Source organism: Astyanax mexicanus, chromosome 6, assembly GCF_023375975.1.
Source record: "Astyanax mexicanus isolate ESR-SI-001 chromosome 6, AstMex3_surface, whole genome shotgun sequence".
Lineage (NCBI taxonomy): Eukaryota > Metazoa > Chordata > Actinopteri > Characiformes > Acestrorhamphidae > Astyanax > Astyanax mexicanus.
The window spans coordinates 4,992,695-5,015,730 of record NC_064413.1 but is presented as its reverse complement, the minus strand read 5'-3'; the positions used below and the strand labels follow the sequence as shown (position 1 = coordinate 5,015,730).

General features: G+C 37.4%; 2 protein-coding genes and 1 long non-coding RNA gene across 4 annotated transcripts in view; 1 reads left to right on the top strand and 2 right to left on the bottom strand.

The window, feature by feature from the left end:
- Positions 1-23,036, top strand: part of LOC125802491 (uncharacterized) — a 479,356-nt gene that overhangs the window by 12,356 nt on the left and 443,964 nt on the right. The window lies entirely within an intron of this gene.
- Positions 2,197-8,955, bottom strand: pard6ga (par-6 family cell polarity regulator gamma a). Its single transcript, XM_022674334.2, has 3 exons — positions 8,644-8,955; positions 6,333-6,555; positions 2,197-3,303 (listed from the first exon to the last, which is right to left on the bottom strand). The coding sequence occupies exons 1-3, from the start codon at positions 8,707-8,709 to the stop codon at positions 2,357-2,359; spliced, it is 1,236 nt and encodes a 411-aa protein (XP_022530055.1). The 5' UTR covers positions 8,710-8,955; the 3' UTR covers positions 2,197-2,356.
- On the bottom strand, positions 9,530-19,794 carry zgc:136493 (D-glycerate dehydrogenase). Of its 2 annotated transcripts, none has more exons than XM_022674335.2 (6): positions 17,750-19,794; positions 14,783-15,157; positions 13,627-13,798; positions 12,283-12,461; positions 11,538-11,634; positions 9,530-10,797 (listed from the first exon to the last, which is right to left on the bottom strand). In XM_022674335.2, exons 1-6 carry the CDS (start codon positions 17,841-17,843, stop codon positions 10,644-10,646), a joined length of 1,071 nt encoding a protein of 356 aa, XP_022530056.1. In that variant the 5' UTR covers positions 17,844-19,794; the 3' UTR covers positions 9,530-10,643. The 2 variants fall into 2 exon arrangements, with proteins under 2 accessions (XP_022530056.1, XP_022530057.1); XM_022674336.2 differs by lacking the exon at positions 17,750-19,794 and adding an exon at positions 15,811-16,260.

Here is a 23,036-nt window from a genome sequence, read left to right as displayed (position 1 = left end):
CTGAAACCAGCCAGCAGAGGCACTAGACCTGTGGTTGCTTCAGTATTGCGAAACCTTGCACTGTCCATGTTTCTACAGTCATTGGGCTAGATGGTGGTTCTTCAGACCTGCAAATGTATGGCTTTCATTCTTCTAGCACACCTGATTCAACTGATCAGCTCATTAACAATCCCTTTCAGACATGCTGTGGGTGTGTTAAAGCAGGAAACCCTCTAAAATGTGCTGGACAAGAGGGCTGCAAGCCTTGTGATCCATTGTGAACAAGCCAATCAGAGCAAAGCTCATCAAAGTACTCCTAAGTTTAAGTCTAAGACTATTCAGATCCAGTGAATGGTGAGGCCACTGAGAAACACAGAGCTTCTTGTCATGTTCGTGAATTTTTTGTTTAGGACTTTCTTGCACAGATAAACATAAACTATTGGCACCATGCCTAATACCAGGAGTGGGATGACTTGGGGATTAATTGGAGTTCTGATCTAACTTATGCCCTTGTCACCAATTTCAATCAAATTCTCACAGCAATGTCTCAAATAAAACCTTCCCTGGAAACATAAACTCAAGTGTCCCAGTACTTTTGCATGGTTCGTGCCTTAAATGTATGTTTGACTACATATTTTAGCGTATAAATATAAATATTTTAGATCACAATAACCAAGATAGCAGCAGACCACATTCTGAAGGTAACTTTTTATTAACAGTACTGTGCATGTGGTTAAACATGGGGTTCACATTGACCGTTAGCTCTGCAGTTAAAGTAAGAACCTGGTAGACTGCCTAAAACTAAGGTGAATGCTACAGCGGACAACTGACAGACTAAAAATATAAAAGTGCTGCTCACATATAAATAGCATTATTATTATTACTAATTAATACTAATACTAATACTAATACCAATTAATACTAATACTAACTAGGAGTTATCACCCACAGTAGACAGCACAGTGGACAATATATGTGTGCTACTGCTACAGCTGCACTAGATAATCTCTAGATGATCTTTCTTTGGCTTAAAGCAGTGGTGTCCAACTACGGCCCTTGACAAAATGAAAGTTGGCCCGTTATTAAGCAGGTTTTAATAATGTGAAATTCAAAATTTAAATACAAGCTTTTGGGAGAACATGGCAACTCCAAAAAAACAGAAAATAGATAGCAAATGCAGAAAATTTCAGGCACTTTGGGAAAATGACTATTTTTTACCTGTTTTCAGAGGGAAGAGAGCATGTTTAATATGTCTGGAATCAGATGCCTTAGTGAAGGAGTATAATGTTAAAAGACATTATGAAACGTAACATCAATTTGAAAAGTCTTAGTTTACACAACACTCTCGAAGATACATAAAGATAGTAACTTATGTATAATGCTGTTTAAAAGATAATCATCAAGAAAATGTATTATTATAAGTAGTATATTTCATTATTTGTTTTATTACAGAGTCTGTGGCCAGTGGCTGCACATATATTTCTTCTTCTGGCCCCCAACATGAAAAGTTTGGACACCCCTGGCTTAAAGTATTTATTGTATCAGTGGTATGAATAAAAAGAATATGCAATGTCTTTAAAAGGAAGGGTAATATCCTTGGCATAAGTTAATCTGTGTCTGCATATAAAAAAGTACTTTATAACAGAGACTATGTGTGAAATTGTTTTCCATTATTTTCCATTTTTAGATATACAGTAGTAAGTGATATGACATCAATACTGATTATAAAGTGGTTAAATGCAAACAAAGCTGCTCAAATTAACATGCAGTCCAAGCAAGACATCAAGGACGAATAACAAATCCATCTGTGAACTTCTGACCATGTGAAAATTTTATAAATAAGACATATTTAGAGATACTTTTAAAGTTTTTGATTTTTTTTTTTGGATAGAATGACTTAATTTCTGAAAGAATTTTTTTTTTACTTATTTGAGTAGTTCTTGCCATAATATGGATTAGAACATTAATCAAATAGAGCTCTTCACTGTATACCTGTAACTCTACCTCTTCACTACTTTACAACTGATGCTCTCAAACACAAGAAATTAAGAGGCAAGAAATTCAAGTCATTAACCCTTGACGAGTTCAGCACAGCTGTTAACTGAAAGCCAGAATTCCAGGTGACTCTAGCTCATAAAGCTAACTGAGAAAATACAGCCAAGATGTGTAAAGCTGTCGTCTAAGCAAGAGGTGCTACTTTGAAGAATCTAAAATATATTAAAAGAAAAGATATTCTGGTTTATTTAACAGGATTTTGTTTAGTAAATACATCAATATGTTTTTCCTCATAGTTTGGATGATACCATTTTAAATCATGAAAATCCAAACTTTTAAGTTCTACTGTATTCAAATAAGTATTTCCATTTCATGTTTCACATCATAGAATAATAACTATTCCATCTTCCTCCATCGCAGCCTGAGGCACCATGAGGCGTTGTCGTATGTCTGAGCGCAACATGCTCAGGATATCCTGTGTGCTGGAGGTGCTCTGTCTGAACGCTGGGCTGCTTCTGTAGTGGTGCTGGTGGATCATTTCCCGGTGCAACGGGGTGCTGGGCTCAGGAGGGATCATGTGATTGAGGGAGGGCTGTGAGCGGCAATACTCTGGAGAGCAGTGGCGCCCAAGGCATCTGTAGCGATCGTGAGCTTTGGAACGGGAAGACTGGGGTGTTGCTGAAGATGGGTGTTTAAAAGGTCTTTCCACAATGAAGTCTGAATCCTCATCGCTTTCAAAGCCATTGCTTGTCCAAACATGGGATCTCATAATCACAGGCAATCCTGGGTAGCTTATAGAACCTTTACCTTCAACAAGATTTCCCGGTTTTGGGGAGATACAGCTGTAGCGCTTGGCATTGTTGAGTTGATTTGCTGGTTTCACAGTGATGATGAGGTTGTAACTGTTGGCAACCATCATGTCGGTCACTTGATCCAAAGACTTGCCCATCACATCGATGCCGTTGACCTCTAAGACCTGGTCGTTGATGGCTAACAGACCCGTACTCTGGGCCAGACCTCCAGGAACCAGCCTCGAGATGAAGATGCCTGGAACCTTCTCCAGACCATGCGGAGTGACCCTGACTGTGGTTCCATCACGGATGTAGATGCCCAGGGGTCTGTTGGTGCCTTGGCTGTAGAGACGAACTCTACGATGGCATTTGGGGAGGATGTCCACATCGATTATGGAGGAGATGGGACGGAAATTCTGCGGCAGGCCGATCTGAACTTGGGGTCTTCTGCGGCTGACCTCTCCACGTGAAGCTGCAGCTGATGATTTCCTTTGCCTCTTTACAGCATCTGTTCTGACGGCATCCTGGTCAATTTCCTCTGGAAAAAAAAAAGAGTTTAAAATGAGCCACTGAAACTACAACTAATCGCTTTGTAATATTATACACATAATATTATCAGCCATATCATTACTACCAGTAACAGATGAAGTGGATAACACTGATTTTCATTATCTGGTTACAGTGGCACCTGCCAAGGGGTGGGATCTAAATATAAGGCATTAAAAAAACAGTCAGATCTTAAATGTAATGCCCCCTGCCCCTGTTTTTCACGTTCTTGATGGAATAGAGGGTTGTGGTGAAGTGTTAAGGCATAAGGCTCTTGCTCATGAATATTCATACATTCAAACATCTCGCCTCTGATTGGCTAACAGCACTGCTACACCAGCAAGACGAACAACAGTTAGAAACGTTTTAAAATAAAGACATTTTTACAATAATTACAGTCTTTGCAATGTCATATGTTACTTTACAACATGTGTAATAATGCTTAATGTCTTAGAGTCTCTGTAAATCGCCAAATCCACCGGAGATCCTATATAAACCTGCGTAAATGCACGGGGTGGATAGTCCAGGTCCAGAAAGTAAAAATCCACTATGGAGTTTTGTTGGCTGAGCCACAGCAGTAAGACTTTTTATTTTTAACTAGTGTACACAGAACTGTTTTAAAAACATACACCTATCTATCTAAACTGTACTTCGCTGGTGGTGTTCCATAGACAAATTCTAACCATTTGTTCCTTAGCTCTGAATTACTGGGTAAAGTATATAACACTGATGTGTTATTCGCACAAATAACAAAGGAATGAACTGCCATGTTCTTCCTAGCATTGTTAGCTTCTATCTGACGTGACGGTGCCACTGGGTGGCTTCAGCTCTGTCTGTGGGCGGTCACAAGCCAATGTGGGCAGGGTCATGAATACTAATTCACGGGTTGACGCAGACACGGGTGCTTTTCCTGACCTTTTACTAGCTACTGCAGACAATGGAGGTTGAGGAAGAGTTTAATCTCAGCATGCATATATACAACTCAGAGAGAACGACTGTATTTAACAAAGAACAAGAAAAAGTTTTAACATTTTAACAGAAGGACACCATTAAAATATGAGGAGCAGATTCAGATAATTGTGTGTAAAAGTAAAAAATCGTCTGAAAAATAATTACTCCAGTAAAGTATAGATAACCATAACCAAATGTTCTACATAAGTAGGGTAGAAATGACCCGTCTGTTTTCTATATCGTATTTCATGAGAAATCCTTTTAGGATGTAGCAGAAGGACTACAATCTTCATCTGTGGACTATGCTAATTCACCAGGCTTGCTGTATCCTTCCATTTTCTCCAGCTCCCTCCCCTTTACCATGATGCACTGCGCTTCTCCTCCCCACACATTTGCTTTCCATCCTCCTAAAGAGAATTTTTCAAATAAGCCAAGAGAGGGAGACAGACCAGCAGACATACAGGAAGTGCTGCTTAACCCATTAGATTTTAGCAGAATGCCAGAGCACTACTGTGGACAATATGGATTCATTTCATTTTGAAAGCTGCAACATCGTTAATATCAACACCTACAATTTGTTTTTCAGGAAACACAAGAAATATATGATAGTTGTTTAGGCTATTTAAAAAGTTGCAATGGTATAATTATATCATACAGTCTAGCAATAGAATCAACCATATAGAATAGAACTAACTGTAATAGAACTATCCTGATTTAAAATTCAGAAAATACTGATTAAAATTACCATTTGTGGAATAATTGATGGAATAATTTTCCCTTCACATTACTTTTACTTTTATACTTTAAGTAGTTATGAAATCAGTACTTATATTAAGTAAAAAAAAAAAGCTTTTAAACGAGTATTTTGAACTCTAGTATCTATACTTCTACCTACAGAGTAATTTGGATGTAAGCTTCTATTGCTTGTTAGCTTGTAGCTCCATTAAAAAAACAAATAATTACTGATTAATTACATTTATTTTGGAGTTAAAAACAAGTGTAATGTAAACTTGTAATCTTTTTCTTCTTTATCACTTTCCTACTTGTTATTCGCTCTCATGCTGGAACTGGGACGTTTTCAAACAGCATCAGAAGACCAACTGGACATGACCGGAACATTTCAGAAAGCAAACAAACCCACCACAGGGGACCAAGAAGTAATTATACTCAAGTACACATAATTCCTGACTAGATAAACTGCTTCCTATTCCGGACAGAAAGGCTGATGGTTATTCTGATAAACCGCCTGTAACTCACATCAGTAAACAGGGAAAACAGAGCATGATATGAGCAGATATATTTTATTTCTAGTCAGTACTTTTTTAGTATTATTTTTATTTCACTACTGTGTACTCAAGTACTAAAATACTGTATCTGTATCTACTGGAGTATTATTTTTTAATTCACTACTGTACTTAAGTACTAAAATACTGTATCTGCATCTACTGGAGTATTATTTTTATTTCACTACTACTGTGTATTTAAGTACTAAAATACTGTCTCTGTATCTACTGGAGTATTATTTTTATTACACCACTGTACTTAAGTACTAAAATGCTATATCTGTATCTACTGGAGTATTATTTTTTTTCAGTACTGTGTACTTAAGTACTAAAATACTGTATCTGTATCTACTGGAGTATTAATTTTTTTACTACTGTACTTAAGTACTAAAATACTGTATCTGTATCTACTGGAGTATTAATTTTTTTACTACTGTACTTAAGTACTAAAATACTGTATCTGTATCTACTGGAGTATTATTTTTACTTTACCACTGTACTAAAATGCTGTATCTACTGGAGTATTATTTTTTACTTCACTACTGTACTTAAGTACTAAAATACTGTATCTATACTCTACTGGAGTTTTATTTTTTACTTTTTACTACCTTTACTGAAGTAATCTTTAGTAATTTAAGCTCAATTTTAGTGTCTTAAAAGGGAAATTTAGACAAAAAAGAAGCAAATAAAGTTTTTGTTCCACTAGACTAAAGTCATGCAAAATATGTAAAAGATTTTAAATATTATATTTGGTTAGTAATTCTGTGTTTATTTAGTTTATCTGTACCTCTGTGCTGAATGAATATGCGCAGCAGTGATTGGGCCGTAGACACAGCCCTGCAGAAGTTTTCATCGTTGTTGATGGGCAGCAGGTCTCCGTGGACGTCTGCGTAGCTGATGAAGATCTCCACGTGACGTAAATGATGTAGGCACAGGAGAAGCTGGAGAAAGTCCTTAAACAGCCCTGGCTCATATCGGTCCACAGAAAACCTCCGAAACTCTGCACCAAACTTTGGGAAAAAAGGAGTTGATCGGAAAAAAAATTATTTTGTTAGTAATGCATTCAGTACGTTCAGCACATTTACTTGGGTAATCATGTACTGGGAAAATTCAATATTTAAATAATTCAGGTAATAATCAGATTTCTACTTGGTAATAAGTCAATAATTTTACAGAAGCACGTGACACCTAACTTGAAACTGTAAACTGATAAACTATATGAAGTTACCTGTGTGAGGTAAACTGTATGAGGTACAGTTCTTATGCAGGTTAACTTGGAGGTAAACTATATGAGGTAAAGTGTGGGAAGTAAACATTGTAAACTGTATGAGATAAACCGTATGAGGAAAACTGTGTAAACTGTATGAAGTAACTGTATAAGTAAAATGATGTTAAGTAAACTTTATGATGTGAACTATGTGAGGTAAACTTTGTGAGGCAAACTGTATGACTTAAACTATTTGAAGTAAACTGTATGAAGTAAACTGTGTGAGGCAAACTGTGGAAAGTAAACCGTAAAAAGTACATTATGTAAACTTTATGAGGTAAACTGTATGAAGTAAACTGTGTGAGGTAAACTTTGTGAAGTAAACTGCATTAGATAAACTTTATAAAAAAAACTGTGAGGCAAAATGTGTGAAGTACACTGTGTATAAACGGTGTAAACTGTATGAAGTCAACTATTTGAGGTAAACTGTATGAAGCAACTGTATGAGGTAATATATGTAAACTTCATGAGAAACTGTGTGAGGTAAACTGTGTGAGCTGTGTGAAGTATACTGTGTGAAGTAAACTGTGTGAGGTAAACATTGTGAAGTGAACTGTATGAAGTACACTGTGTGAGGTAAATTATGTAAACTTTATTAAGTAAACTGTGTGAAGTAAACTGTATGAAGTAAACTGTGTGAGGTACACTTTGTGAAGTAAACTGTGTGAAGTAAACTGTGTGAGGTAAACTGTGTGAGGTACACTTTGTGAAGTAAACTGTGAGGTAAATTATGTAAACTTTATGAAGTAAACTGTATGAAGTAAACTGTGTGAGGTACACTTTGTGAAGTAAACTGTGTGAAGTAAACTGTGTGAGGTAAACTGTGTGAGGTACACTTTGTGAAGTAAACTGTATGAAGTGAACTGTATTAAGTAAACTGTGTGAGGTAAATTATGTAAACTTTATGAGGTAAACTGTGTGAAGTAAACTGTGTAAAGTAAACTGTGTGAGGTAAACTGTGTGAAGTAAACTGTGTGAAGTAAACTGTATGAAGTGAACCGTATGAAGTAAACTGTGTGAGGTAAATTATGTAAACTTTATGAAGTAAACTGTATGAAGTAAACTGTATGAAGTAAACTGTGTGAAGTAAACTGTGTGAGGTACACTTTGTGAAGTAAACTGTATGAAGTAAACTGTATGAAGTAAACTGTGTGAGGTAAACTTTGTGAAGTAAACTGTGTGAGGTAAACTTTGTGAAGTAAACTGTATGAAGTAAACTGTGTGCGGTAAATTATGTAAACTTTATGAGGTAAACTGTGTGAAGTAAACTGTGTGAAGTAAACTGTGTGAGGTAAACTGTGTGAGGTAAATTATGTAAATTTTATGAGGTAAACTGTGTAAAGTAATCTGTGTGAGGTAAATTATGTAAACTTTATGAGGTAAACTGTGTGAAGTAAACTGTGTGAAGTAAACTGTGTGAGGTACACTTTGTGAAGTAAACTGTATGAAGTAAACTGTATGAAGTAAACTGTGTGAGGTAAACTTTGTGAAGTAAACTGTGTGAGGTAAACTTTGTGAAGTAAACTGTATGAAGTAAACTGTGTGCGGTAAATTATGTAAACTTTATGAGGTAAACTGTGTGAAGTAAACTGTGTGAAGTAAACTGTGTGAGGTAAACTGTGTGAGGTAAATTATGTAAATTTTATGAGGTAAACTGTGTAAAGTAATCTGTGTGCGGTAAATTATGTAAACTTTATGAGGTAAACTGTGTGAAGTAAACTGTGTGAAGTAAACTGTGTGAGGTAAACTGTGTGAGGTAAATTATGTAAATTTTATGAGGTAAACTGTGTAAAGTAATCTGTGTGAGGTAATCTGTGTGAGGTAAACATACCTTGCTCTTGACCTCCAGGACTGTGCAGAAGCGCAGAGACACAGATTTGCTGAAGGTCCGGATCATGTCCTCTGGTGATCAGACTCTTGTTTTCTGTGTTTTCCTGTGTGAGTAACCGACACTAACTCGGGCTGCAGTTGAATGGACGGAAAAGCAGGACTGAGAGCGTCTCAGAGGCACTGAGGAGGAGCTCTAAACAATCACTATAGCATCACTTCCTCTGCCATTAACTCTCTTTACCCCTACACTTTTTCTCTCTCTCTCTCTCACTCTGTTGTAACACCATTGGATTTGCTTTCCAACCAACCTGGGTGAGCTTGAGCTGTTTTGTAAAGAAGAATTGGGCAAAAATCTCTAGATGCTCAAAACCGATAGAGACGAAACCCAAAAGACTTGCAGCTGTAACTGCAGTGAAAAATGGCTCTACAAAGTATTGATATAGGGGGGCTGCATACTTTTGCATCACAAACGTTTTTTATATTTTTATTAGATTAAAAATAAAAAAACATGTATAATTTTATTCCACTTCACTATTTTGGGCTACTTTGTGTTTGTCTATCACTGATATATCACATATATTTAAATTTGTGGTTGTGAGGTGACAAAATTGTGAAAAGTTCAGGGGGTATGAATACATTTGCAACCATGGTAGATGCTCCACCATGTACACAAAAAAGTTTGAGATTCGTGTAAAATTGCTTTATTTTTATCTTAAATTTAAACAGGTAGCCGAATCATTAAGCAGATCAAAATTAATGATTACTACATAAAACACTGTATGTACGTTTTTATAGTTGAAAGCTTGGCTGGCTTTACAGTCCTAGATCAGTTTTATCCACTTCTTCATTTGTAGACATCCAAAATCCAATAAAAAAAAAATCACATATGAAGGATTTACAACACAATCTTTAATCACATGTCTTACAGGGTTTAAAACATACATTATTTTTTAGAACTGCCTTAGTTCTCTTGGGCATGAAGTTCATTCTAGAGCTTCACAGGTTGCCACTGGAATCCTCTTCCACTCCTACATGACTACATCACAGAGCTGGTGAATTTTTTCTTTGCGTTCTTCCGCCTTCCATTTGAGGATACCCTACAGATGCTCAAAAGGATTAAGGTCTAAATCTATATGTAAGTACCCTGGCTATTCTAGATATACGTATTATACTGTATTTTTCACACTTTAAGGTGCACCGGATTGATGCATTATGCGACACTAGTAAGGAACAGGGGTGTCGCCAAAGAAAAAAACATTTTCTTTTAATTCAAATGAGTGCTGGATGTTAATCTACACAGATTGCTCTCCTGAAAAGCATTTATTTGGGCGAGCCAAGCACTTCAGTTTATTTACAGTAAGCTTAGATTTCCATTAAGGCTAGCTGCAGTTAGCAGCTAATGCCACCTGACAGAGCTACAATGAGAAACACTGAGTGTTCAGGTAAGCCAAGGCGATATTAGCTAGAGGTTTGTCCCATGTAGTACCTGTGTTTTAACAAAGTAAACACGCAGACTACAAGTGGATAATCCTCACCTAGAGCTAGCACTTGGCTAATGCGGTTAGTGGCTAATGCTAATGCTGCTCCAGCAGTGCTAGCCCGGGTTAACAGCAGACTACAGGCTGATATACTCACCTCTGAACAGCAAAAGAGCTAGCTCCTAGCGGAGTTATCGGTTAATGCTAATACTGCTCCAGTCTCAGTGCTGAAGAGCTAAACAGAAACACTTTTATAATGCTGTACTTTAGCGGTGGTAAAATTCATACATAAGGCGCATTGGATTATAAGATTCACTGTAAATTTTTGGGAAAAATAAAGAATTTTAATTGCACCTTATAGTGCGAAAAATATGATAACATTTCATTTAAAGAATTTAAAGTACAGTAAAATATAATTATCTCAACTCCTAACCAGTGTTAATTTAAAGTGTTTCAAGCAATTATAATAAAAAAAGTGAAGCAGGATGGACGGGTGTGATGATTCCTTGGTCTAGACTCTATATTAAATCTTCACTTCATTAGGAAGTTGTTCCCCATTTACAGCTGCCAGAGCGTTGGTCACCATCCTCTCCACCATGATCTGGGATGTCTCCACTGTGTGTGTCCCGATATGAGGCAGAACAATCACATTAGGAAATGACAGCAAGGGGTGACCTCTGTAACAGAACACATTCAAATCAGTGATAAAAGATGCATACAGTATTATTTCAAGCTGCTTAAATTGGATTTTTTGCTAATCGGATTGGATTTGGCTATCTTGATGGTTCACATTCACAAATGTAAGTGATCTGTATCTGTGTGTAATGTGAACGAACCTGTCCCTGAAACACCTCAAAAGCGCATATTGATATGTGTATAAACGTCTCCTTCTTCACCAACAACAAAAAAACTCATATTAGAGAGACGAGAGACTCGTAGCTTTATAAAGGGAAATGGATGTGTTTGTTAGCAGCTCATATGTGGAGCATCTTTTGCTGGAGTGGAGAAACAGTAAACAGCTGGTCTGAAGTTCATGCTCAGGTCCAGGAGGTACAAAAAAAAGGCCAGGTGGTTTGCTTTTGCTGTTTTTGCAGCTATAGCTGCACAGCTGCACCAAGAGATGTTTTGTGGGTACGAGAGAGAAGCATGTAGCGCAAATGCTAATGTATAAAAAGCAAAAAGACGCATGAATTCTGATTTGACTATTCACATTCATGTCGCATGTCAATGGATCAGATATGTATCCGATTTAGGAACCCATATAAAAGTGACTCAAATTTGGCACATTCACACAGCCATGAAAATCAGATCAGGGTCACTTCAGCCTGGTAAGTAGCATGGAATAACATGAGTAAAATCATGTTTAAAGGTCTCACACAACATGGTTTCAAATAAGGAGCTAAAATTAAAATTCTACCTTGGGAGAGGCTCAGGGTACGTCACATCCAAAGCTGCAGCTTTTATGACTTTCCTCTGAAGTGCATCAACCAAAGCATCCTGGTCAACAACCAGTCCTTCAACATAAATAATTCAGGTTCAGAGATCATATTTTAACGATGGACACACCTTAAATTCAGCGGTACTTCGTTGTTTTAAAATGTTCTGCTTTGTAGATTATTACTAAAGTCATTCAAACTATGAAAACAAAAAACTGGAAAAAATAAAATTATTTAATAAACAAAAAAAGTGTTGAACAAACCCGAATACATTTTTTATTAAAGATTCTTCAGAATTATGAGGTAGAGTCACCTGGAATTCAGGCTTTCAGTTAAAAGCTGTGCTGAACTCATTAAGAGTTAATTACTTGAATTTCTTGCCTCTTAATTCCTTGTGTTTGGTATACAGTAAATAGCCCTTTTTAATAATGTTTGAATCCATATTATGGCAAGAATGAAAGCCTAAGCAGGACTTTTTCATTCGTTCAGAGAAACATATTTCAGCTATTGATTGAAAAAAAAGGGTTTAGGGTTTTAGTGGCTCTTTAAGTTAAATAAAAGCGAAATAAAAGTGAAATAAGGGGGCGCCGAGTGGTCCAGCGGTCTAAAGCGCTGCCACTATGAGCGTGAGGTCGCAGGTTTGAACCCCAGCTAATGCAGCTTTGCTATCAAGCTGCCGGCGCTCAGAGGGAGCAAAATTGGCTCTGCTCCTGGACAGCTCTTCACCTCTGCTGATGTTAATGAGGGTACTGCTGGATTTCATCATGGCGAGTTCTTTAGCTCCAATGAGTTTGTGAGTCTGAGGAGACAAATTAACCACCACCATGACGAAATCTGATTTCTGCAGCAGCTCCTCCATCTTCTCACAGTACACAGCTCCCACTGCCCTCTCCTCCTCCTCCTTCCTGAAATCACAGTGTAATTAAATCAGAGGGGGATTATTTAGAAACGCTAGAGCAATCAGGCAACCGGAGCTACAGTACAAATTTTCTCTCTGATTTGAGGAAAAAAAAGTCTACTAGAGTGCTTCTTTCTAATCATTATGTTCAATTATGATGCCGACTTAAAGTACAGTGGCTTGCAAAAGTATTCATACCCCTTAAACCACAAACGTTAATGTATTTGATTTTTAAAAGACACAGACCAACACAAAGTAGCACCAAATTGTGAAGTAGACTAAAAATTATGCATGTTTTTTAAAGTTTTAATCAAATAAAACTCAGAAAAGTGTGACATGCAAAAGTATTCACCCCCTTTTCCTCTAAAACCCCTAAATAAAATCCAGTGCAATCAACTGCCCTTAGAAGTATTTTTTTTTTTTATAATGTTATTTATGATTTTTTCCCCATTTTCTCCCAATTCGGATGTCCAATTGTCCCACCCCTTTGTGCGTCCCCATCACCGGTGGCACCTGCAACCCTTGGAGGATGCGGACGAGCACACGCCTCCTCCGACACATGTGAAGTCAGTCATCCCTTTTTTCGAGCTGCTGCTGCGGATGAATCATTGCCTGAGCAGCTAGCGCGCTCGGAGGAAAGCACAGCGGCTAGGTTCCGATTCATCCGCTCACAGACGCCTCGTGCTGCCTGGCGCCACCTTTATGCATGATGGGGAGAGAGCGCCATCTAGCCACCCGGAGGGAGCAGAGCCAATTTTGCTCCCTCTGAGCACCGGCAGCTTAATGGCAAAGCTGTATGAGTGGGGGTTCGAACCTGCGACCTCCCGCTCATAGCGGCAGCTCATTAGACCGCTGGACCACTCGGCGCAGAAGTATTTTAATTAGTTGATAGAAGTGGTTTGTTAGGGAACACTAGTAAACAAACAGCATCATTAAGACCAAGGAACTCATCGGACAGACCAGAGATAAAGTTATGGAGAAGAAGTTTAAAGCAGGGTGTGACTGTCTGACACCAACCTTCAAATGGAAATTAATAATTCATATCGGTTATGTGCTTTTAAAAAAAAAACGATACAGCACTGCAAAACAACATATACCAGTATTGCGATAAAGTACTGATATTTCGTTACAGCCCAAACACAAAAACTCTAGTTTAAAAACAGTGTCCTCACCTCCGGCTCCGGTTGTGATAGAGGATTTTCATGTCAAAACCGTAGGCTCTTCTGGCAACCTTATATCCTATTCTTCCCATACCAATAATACCCAGAGTGGCACCGCTGACATCATTTCCCATCGAAGACTCGGGCATGTCTGCTGATTCATAGTGCCTGGAAAAGTTATCTGCTACATGGATAAAACAAGAACAAGGATTAAAAGGATAATCATTAGAGCTGGGACACAATGGGTCCTATTTTAGTGATCTATAGGCTAGCTGTCAATCGTGCAACGTGCAAGCTCGATTGAGTGTCATTATGCCTTTGCTATCGTAACAATGGGAAAAGTACACCTTGATTGGCTCAAAACGTGCAAAAGGCATGAACTAATCCTCTTCATTTTATCATGGGTGTTTTTTTAGGGCGTAACATGAAATAAACCAATCAGCATGTCATCTTCCATTAGTTTTAAGAGACAGGTGCACTCTTGCTTTGGTGGCTTGGAAATTTATAGGGTATTTTAAAAGCAAGTTAATTCCACTACCAAGTTTGACCCCAACTTCTGCCGTAATCTGCCTCAACCATTCCCAACGCGCAGATTTTTTTTCTGCACCAGTGTTTATGGTGAGAACATGATCTGATCTCAATTTCTGATATATTTCTTTTTAATTAAGCTAAACTGTTGATAAAGTGCAGTTTAATCTGATATATTTGCCAGATAATGCTAATTACCACAGCTATGAACAAACACTGTCTCTTCTGCTCCATGCTGTTTACACACTAAGAGTGCGGTATGTGCAGCGTTCACTGCTCGCAGGTGTGAAAACACTCTTTTATATTCAGCAAATTAAGTTCCAATTCAGAAATCTTTACAATCAAGCTGAGATGTTTGTAATAAAGTAGAAAAAGTTTCTTCTATCCAATTTATCATGCATTTTTAATTCAGCACCCCACGATGGCTTTATCCCCGCTCAAACATACAGATATATACTAGTGTTTTAATTGATACCACTTATATAAATATAATTGCATTTACATTTCTTACATTCATTATTTTATTTGCATTTAAATATCCACTATAAAAACTTGCGTCTTAAGAAAAACAAGTGCGATTAATCGCAGTTAATCACAATCATTATAAACAAATAATACACTGTCCACCTCTCATATTTACCTTGAATGATTTTCCTCGCGGACGCCAACATCAGACCCATACCGATGTCCGCTGTGGCATTGTCGACGACATGAGGCGTGTTGCTGACCTTCACTCCAAAGCTGTTAATCAGAGATATATCCAGGTGGTCCACTCCAACCCCACCATTCACTACAGCTTTAAGTTTGGGTAAAGACTGCAGGAGACCACGGTCAACCTTTAAAGCTCCTCCCCACACGAAGACGGCCTGGATCTTGTCGGCAAAGTCCTCTCGTTTTTGAGCAAACGTCTCATAGGAAACTATGGTGAAATGCTTCTCAATGCACGGCGCAAAACACGGGTAGATGGCCTCCTGTCCGATGGGGGCCAGTACACAAGGTTTCTCCATCGTCTGTGCTGAGGGAAGACAACATGAAGAAACTGTTCATTGCTCTCCTAGGTAAAACAGGTGAGACTAGAACTGGATGATATTACTAAGAGTATAGATAAACGGGTTTAAAATACGTCTGTAGAAGTTGAAGTATCAACTCAAAATTTTCCTTAAGTAAAATTGTGAAAGTACTGGATTCAAATCTACTTAAAGAATAAAAGTAAAAAAAAGTAATGTAGGAGGAAAAAATTACACCATTATGGTCAAAAGCTTAGGCTGCAACTTTTTCTAAAAGTCATAATGACTATAATGTAATATACACAGCCTGGCCAAAAAAAGTCAAATTTTTAAAAAATTACCAATTTTAAAAACTACTTTAAAAATGACAAATTACTCACAAAATATACTCAATTACAGTAACTTGAGCAAATGTAAATAATTACTTTCCACCTCTGGGCATGACCCATCTGATAACAGAATGACAGCACCACCACCTCAGTGTTACCCATGTGAGTTGGATTGTTCAGATCACGCAGGCAGATCACGTGACCCACCAGTAGCCCACAATGCCCCAATTCCAGTGACCAGACTAGCCATCTATCAACAGCACAGACCCCCCAACAAACATGCTAAAACATAATTTCTACATCAGATAAATGGTTCAAGAGTGTCACCTTACCAGCTCTGTTACTCCATCCTTCAGAAACTCTACAGGAACTGAACTGTGTGACACTGGAACCTAATGTTTTATACTCTCAGACATGGTTAATCAATCACAGTCTGGATTAAACTCAAAGGGCACTGGGCAGAACAGGGTTTTGGTATAAAACCCAGGAGTTAACAGAGCAGAACAGTGGCAGGAACAGGGTGTCCAAGTCTGAAGACTCTCCACATCTTGTTATTTCAGTCTTAAATGCTTATATTTTTCTTTTAACTCTAATCCTACAGCAGGATGTGGTGTCTCGAGTGGCAGCTAGAGGGGAGCAGAATCACATGTTACAGTTTTTTTCCAGTCTGTCAGTAAGAACTGGGTCAGTAGTACAGTAGTAACATGTGATAGACCACAGTTTCTCTGCCATGGAGACATCATCCTGGAGACATCTGGGTCAGCACGAGCCATTTGGGTACCTTACCAACCCTCCTTTTTCCAATACTCCAAAATGCTACAGAAAAAACACAACCATCAATAGTATGGAATGTGTTCTTAATTGACTAAATTGTGTAATTTGATAAAAAAATTTGATTTGCTGGTTTTATAGGACTTCAAATCAGGTTCATGCAAAACCAAGTCTACATTTTTCCAATTTGTGACTTCCTAGTACTCTTAAATGCTACAGCAATATCACTTGATACTTATAACATTAATAGCATATAATATGTTCTTCGTAGATTCAATTGTTTAATTTGAGAATAATTCAATTTGTTCGTTTTATTAGACTCCAAAATCTGGTAAAAATCTAGTAAAAACCTACCAAATCTACACTTTTCCAAAGTTTGACTTCCCATTACTCCAAAATGTTACAGGAAAAAACACTTAAAAATTATACTAATAATAGTAAGGAATGTGTTCTTTGTAGATTCATTGGTTTCATTTGATAAAAAATTGATTTGCCAGTTTTATAGGACTCCAAAATCTGCTTCATGCCAAACCAAATGTACACTTTTCCAAATTTCAACTTCCTAGTACTCTTAAATGCTACAGTATTATCACTTGAAACATATATCTTAAATACATCACAATGAGACCTTTACAAATTTAGTGGTGTGATATGATAACACATTGATTTTTATGTTTTGTAGGACTCCAAACTCTGGTCTGTATACAACCAATTGTTTGGCAATTGTTATACATTTGCCTAAACATTAATTCAAATTATATAACATAGAAAGTTTTTAATAAACTATCTGTGCACTTTCAAAGTTCTCAGTGTCTCGTTTCAAATGTCTCGAAATTCTTAGAAATCTACCAGTGAACAGTGGAGCTACTTTTTTAATGGTGTAAAATAGTGATTTCTTTGCATAGGTAATGCTTTCCTTGCACTGTAAGCCTGTTGGGAGAATCAGATAAAAGCGCTGTATTTTGGAATGCTGGGGGCAAATGAAGGTGGGCTATTTGACAAAAGTTTATACTTCTTATCATGATTCACTTCAACCCATTTCACCCTCATTTTATCCCCTTTATCGCTATTTTATCACATTTGCATTTACACTTTGCAGTCAAATGTGTTTAGATTTAGATTTGAAATTTGATTGCTGTGTGGGATAGTATATGTAAATTTGCTTACTGCTCTGCAATTATTACTGTTTTACTTGTATAGGGAGGAGACGTAAACATGATCAGTTCATGTTATTTGATAGAAATCTCCTTTAAAGGAACATTAGAGGTTTATTAGCTGAGGTTTGCTTATTTAATTTACAACAAGAGAGACAAGAGAGAGAGGGCAACCATTTAACCAAATTTTATAGACAAGTTAGACAGCTATTTGACAAATTTTAAATATCTAAGCCAGAATAGTAAAGATTACTAAAAAATAAAAATGCCTATATACATACCACTTTTCAGCTCTGTGAAAAATGTATTTATTTATTTATTTTTTAAAGACTAAAGTAGGTCATACCGTGTTTTAAACCACACCGGTTTCTCTGTGCAAACCTTCCAATTCTCTGTGCAAAACATGGGATTTTCCTGGAGGACGCCAACATCATAGCCATACCAGTGTCCGCTGTGGCGATGTCAGCGCTGTTGATTAAAGGTAAACTATCCAGATGGTCCCCTTCTACTGTTCACAACAGCTTTGGATCTTGTCGTTGAAGGGCTCTTAAAAAAGGTGAAAAACACAGTTAGATGCCCTCTTGTCTGACAGTGGTCTGTATTCAGGGTTTCTCTGTAGTCCGTGCTGTTGAAAGACATAAGGAACAGTTGAGATCGTTCACTATTCTCCTAAGACCTTGTCAAACCATGCTAACCTAGCGTTGAAATACAGTGCTGTATTTTAGCTGATGCTCCCAACAGGCTTACAATGCTAACACTAGGGGCATAGTGTTACCCATGTAAGAAATGGCTTTTAAAAACACTGTTAATACACATACCCTGAGGGAGTTCTCTGGGTGCCGCCATATTGAAATTTACTAGTAAAACCCTTTGAGCAAAGTTTATGTCATTTGTTGGTGAGCTTAATTATTTAAGCAGAGAGTCACCAGATATTTTTAGCAACAGCTGGAACCTATGCATTTCACTGAATATTAATTTGCAACCTGTTCCTTTATCCTACCTATTTGTTTGTAATTGTCAGTCTACTTATCAGGACTTCAAACATTTAAACATGGCGGCGCCCAGAGTACTACAATAAACTGTGTTTTTTAATAAACTGTGCACTTTCAAAGTTCTCAGTGAGAGGCCCACAGTGAGAGCCTACCAAAATTACTCCAAAAGGGCATGAACAACATATCCAGAAGGTTGTGAAATAACCCAGAACAGTATCTCCAAGAGCTGCAGGCCTCATGATAGAAAAAAGAGACTTGGGCCCTCAGAATTCTAGTAATGAAGTGTAGAGCTACTTTAAGCTTGATAATAGTGTAAAAATAGTGATGTCTTTGCACAGGTAACTCTATGCCCCTATCACTAGCATATCTTCACTTGTAAGCCTGCTGAGAGGTTCGGCTAAAAGCAATGTATTTGGGAGTACTGGGGGTAAATGGGGGTGGACTAGTGGACTACAGTTTGTACTCGTTATCATGTTTCACCACAACCCAAGTACATTTAACACCAGAGTTCACCTTTAACCCGCATGACCAGCTTTACCAAACCATTCAAACACTGTTTAAATGATCAGTTTAACAACCAAGAAGTAAATTCAGCGAGCTACAAGCTAAAACCCCAAATCCCAAGTAGTTCAGCCAGTAGATTAACCTCTCAGCAGCATTTAAACCCACAAAAACAGGTTAAATCTCCATTTTTGCTCTAGAGAAAGCTCTGAGGAGAGTTTCACTGCCTTACCAGCTCTGTACTCGTTCCTCCTGCTGAACTGTGAGACATAGTTAATCAATAGAAATAGTTAAGAGAAATAGTTAATCAATCACAGCCTGGATTAAACCCAGTGCTGAACCCACAGGGCGCTGAGGAGAGGAGGAGGAGGAGGGTTGGTAAACGCTATTTACAGATATTTCCACAGCTCGTTCTCTACGTCTATCCGTGTTTACCTTTTCCTTCCACCAACAATAATAATGCAGTGACCTGCAGTGTATCCATTAACCGCTAGAGGGCGGCAGATTTGCGTTACTAGTTTCCAGTGGTGTGCGATAAGACTGCTGTTCACAAATTGTTCAAATTCCTTGTTTTATGAAAGCATATTATGCATTTTATGATGTAACAGGTGGACAGAAATGGTCAGACTCTTCATAAACAGCTCTGGTAATGCAGGGGGTGCGTTTTAGACCCGTGGTTCTCTCTTTCTTCGTAATTCCATTGACAACAGGTAGCCTCTGCTCCTGACTCCCAGTCGCCGACTGGATCAGATATCTAACATGACAAATATTTGCCAGGTGCCTGCGACTGGTCAGCGAGTGACTGTGCCGTCAGCGGTCAACAAAAAACTGTTGGCAACTAAAAAACTGGGCTAGTGTGAACCTGGCATTGCTCGTTTAATGCTAACCATACACTATACGACTTCATAAAAACTAAAAAAAAAAAAAAAAAAAAAGACTTTTTATAGATTAAAGTCTGACACCCTCTCACAGCTAAAGACATGCGACAGGTTTTTTTTGTCACAGACTGATTTTGCAAAGATTGGGGATCTTGCAGGGTCTGTGTTTTGCAAGATTCTTTTTGAGATTATTTTAGTTTTATTTATACATACTTTTATTATTTTATACTTTTCCTCTCTGTCATGCTATAAATGGGAAGACACGTCAAAGAGATACTCTTGCTCAATCCACCACTCTGCCAGTTTCTTCTCCTTTTGTACACTCTAGGAGAACCGTGGTTTCCAAGCCATCGGCGGAGTCTCATCCATGTCTAGTTCTGCAAATGCTCCCGCGCTTGCCTTGCAGCTTCCTGTAGCTCTCCTATTGGTTGGAGACAACTGAAGCAGGATAAGATAAGATACCAAAGATACCAAAAAACAACATATTATATCACGAGCTGAAGATTTTCGGGTCACAAAGTCCTCCAGTGAACCAAAGTGAAAGCCATTAACTAATATTCACAAATGGAGAAACATGGAACAGAGGTGAACCTTCCCAGGAGTGACCGGCCAACAGAAATTACTCGAAAAGGGTATGGACAACTCCAGACATCCCAAGTTGCAAAAGTTGATTTCAGGATGGTTACCTATTCCCCCCCCCCCCCCCCCCCCCCCCAAAAAAAAAAACAAAAAAAAAAAACAAAACAAAGGATAACTAAACTTTACTTTTATATTAATTAAGTAGAGAATTCAGAGGTGAAATGAGTTTTATCTATTTTCTTTTTGGAAGGCCCTGCCTCTGATTTCCTTTTTTTTTTGGGGGGGGGAAAAAGCCTTTATTTGACAAAAATTGACAGTAACAATATCACAAAAAAATGCACAACATCAAAAAAATTTCATATCATATTACAATAATTATATTATTATATTAAATAAAATAAAATTAAATATTAATATTGCCTCCGCCATTATCTGCTTTCTCTCACTCACTGAACAAATCCCGTCCGGGAGGGGGGAAAAACACTGCCCGCCCACACTAAAAACGGACTCACTGTCTCACAGACTCTTTGCAGAGAACAGGCCAATCAGAACCCTCTCAGTTTTCTCTCTCTCCTTCCCACACGCGATTAGAGAAAAAAAGTCTGTCGCCTGTGTGCGCGTTTGTGTGCAGTGCGCGTTTGGGGCACTCGTTCTGAATTCTGGGAGAATATATGTGACCATTGGCCCCCATCTGGGTTGTACACTGCACATGAAGCCTAGATGGGAATGGAAAGAGGGAGGAAGAAAGGAAATAACAAGAATAGAAGGATATAAAGGGAAAGGAAGTAAAGAAAGTAAGAAAGGAAAGTAAGATATAGCACAATATGAATAAAAAAGAAAGAAAAAAGCATTTTAAGGTATATCATCCCCCATGCATGATAAATACAGCACATTTTCAATCAGCCTTACTGTCAGCAAGCCCTTTTCAGTGCAAGGCTGCACTAGTGTGTTTACTGCGTTTGTTTGCAGCATCCTGTAAGTGTGTGAAAAACCTAAGCATAATGTCACCCAGCGGGTGGCTCAGGGTGGCCTGCTTCAAAGTGCCGGGTCCTTGTGGTTTCAGTCTGAACATCCTGAGCCCATCCGGTCCTGCTGGCGTGGCTGAGCTAGCCACGGTCCAAAACAGTCACACTGAGCTGCATTTGTAGATTCACTGTTTTCCAGTGACTTTTCATTAGAAGTGTGAACTGTTTTTTTTTGTGAACTGAGTTGTGTAGAGAATGTAGTATACCTGAAATTAAAAATAGTATTAAAAAAGAGTCAGTGAGGTCACAATGTTGGTTCATCCCTGAAACAATTTAAACAATTGCCTTCAGAATCCAGTGGTGTGTAATTTAGTTTCAGTATAAATACACCTGTTCTCTGAAAGCCTCAGTTGTTTGTTAGGGAACAATAATGAAAAACAGCATCATGAAGAACCAAGGAACTCACCAAACAGGTCAGAGAAAAAGTTGTGGAGAACTTTAAAGCAGGCTAAGGTTAAAAGAACATCATCCAAAAATAGAAAAAGTATTCTACAACTTCAAACCTACCGAGACATGGCCATGCACTGAAAAAAATGATGAATAAAATTTACTTAAAAAAAGTTTTCCAACTTTCTGCATTTACTTTTTTTAAAGGAAATTTAATTTAATAAAAATTTAAGTAACTTCAACTCGGCTTCAAGACTTTAATGTTACATAGAGTAAATAAGTGAATTGAATTCAATCAATCCTTTCTTTTATTAAACTTTACTTGATTTATTTTTGCTTAATCAATCCTTTCTTTTAGTAAACTTTACTTCATTTATTTCCGGTTAATCAATCCTTTATTTTAGTAAACTTTACCTATTTTATTTTTGGGAAATCAATCCTTTCTTTTAGTAACCTTTATTTAAATTATTTTTGCTTAATCAATCCCTTCTTTTAGTAATCTTTACTTTCTGCATACAATATTACCTAATTACAATTACTTAATGTATACATTATTATTTTATATAAATTTAGTTAAAACACACATTCAAATATTTACATGATCTAAAATGTTATATTTTTTAAACAGACCAAGTCTCACTGTCTCAACACATGGATGGCATGTAATACATTATTTTAGTATACTAGTATAAAGAATTTATTACATGCCATCCATGTTTTGAGGCAGTGTAATATGTGTGTGTTTGTTTTTTTAACCAAAAATATTAAAATATCAGGAATTATAATATATTATGTATCATAAATTATTTGAGTAATATTGTATAAATTAAGTAATTGTAATTAGGTAATATTGTATGCAAAAATTAAGTAAAGTTTACTAAAAGAAAGAATTGAATGTTCAGTTCCCTTTTTTTTCTCTATGTAACGTAAGTCTTGAAACCAAGTAGAAGTTACTAAACATTATCTGAAATTAAATTTACTTAAAAAAAAGCAAATGCAGATAGTTGCAAAACTTTTTTAACCTTCTAGGGCCTGGCGTCCACGTGTGTGGACATCACATTTTGGGATTTGTAGACCATAATATTTTTTTTTATTCTTTTCCACTAATTTCGCTCTACAAGGGCCTGGTGTCCTCTTATGAGGCCATTATACTGTCACCTAGTGGTGGCAGAAGAGTTTAACAAGTTTGATTTTGTTCAGCAATTTAAATGAACAGTAAATACAGTAAATACTGTTTGTTTTAGTAAAATGTATGTCTTTGTAGTAGGACT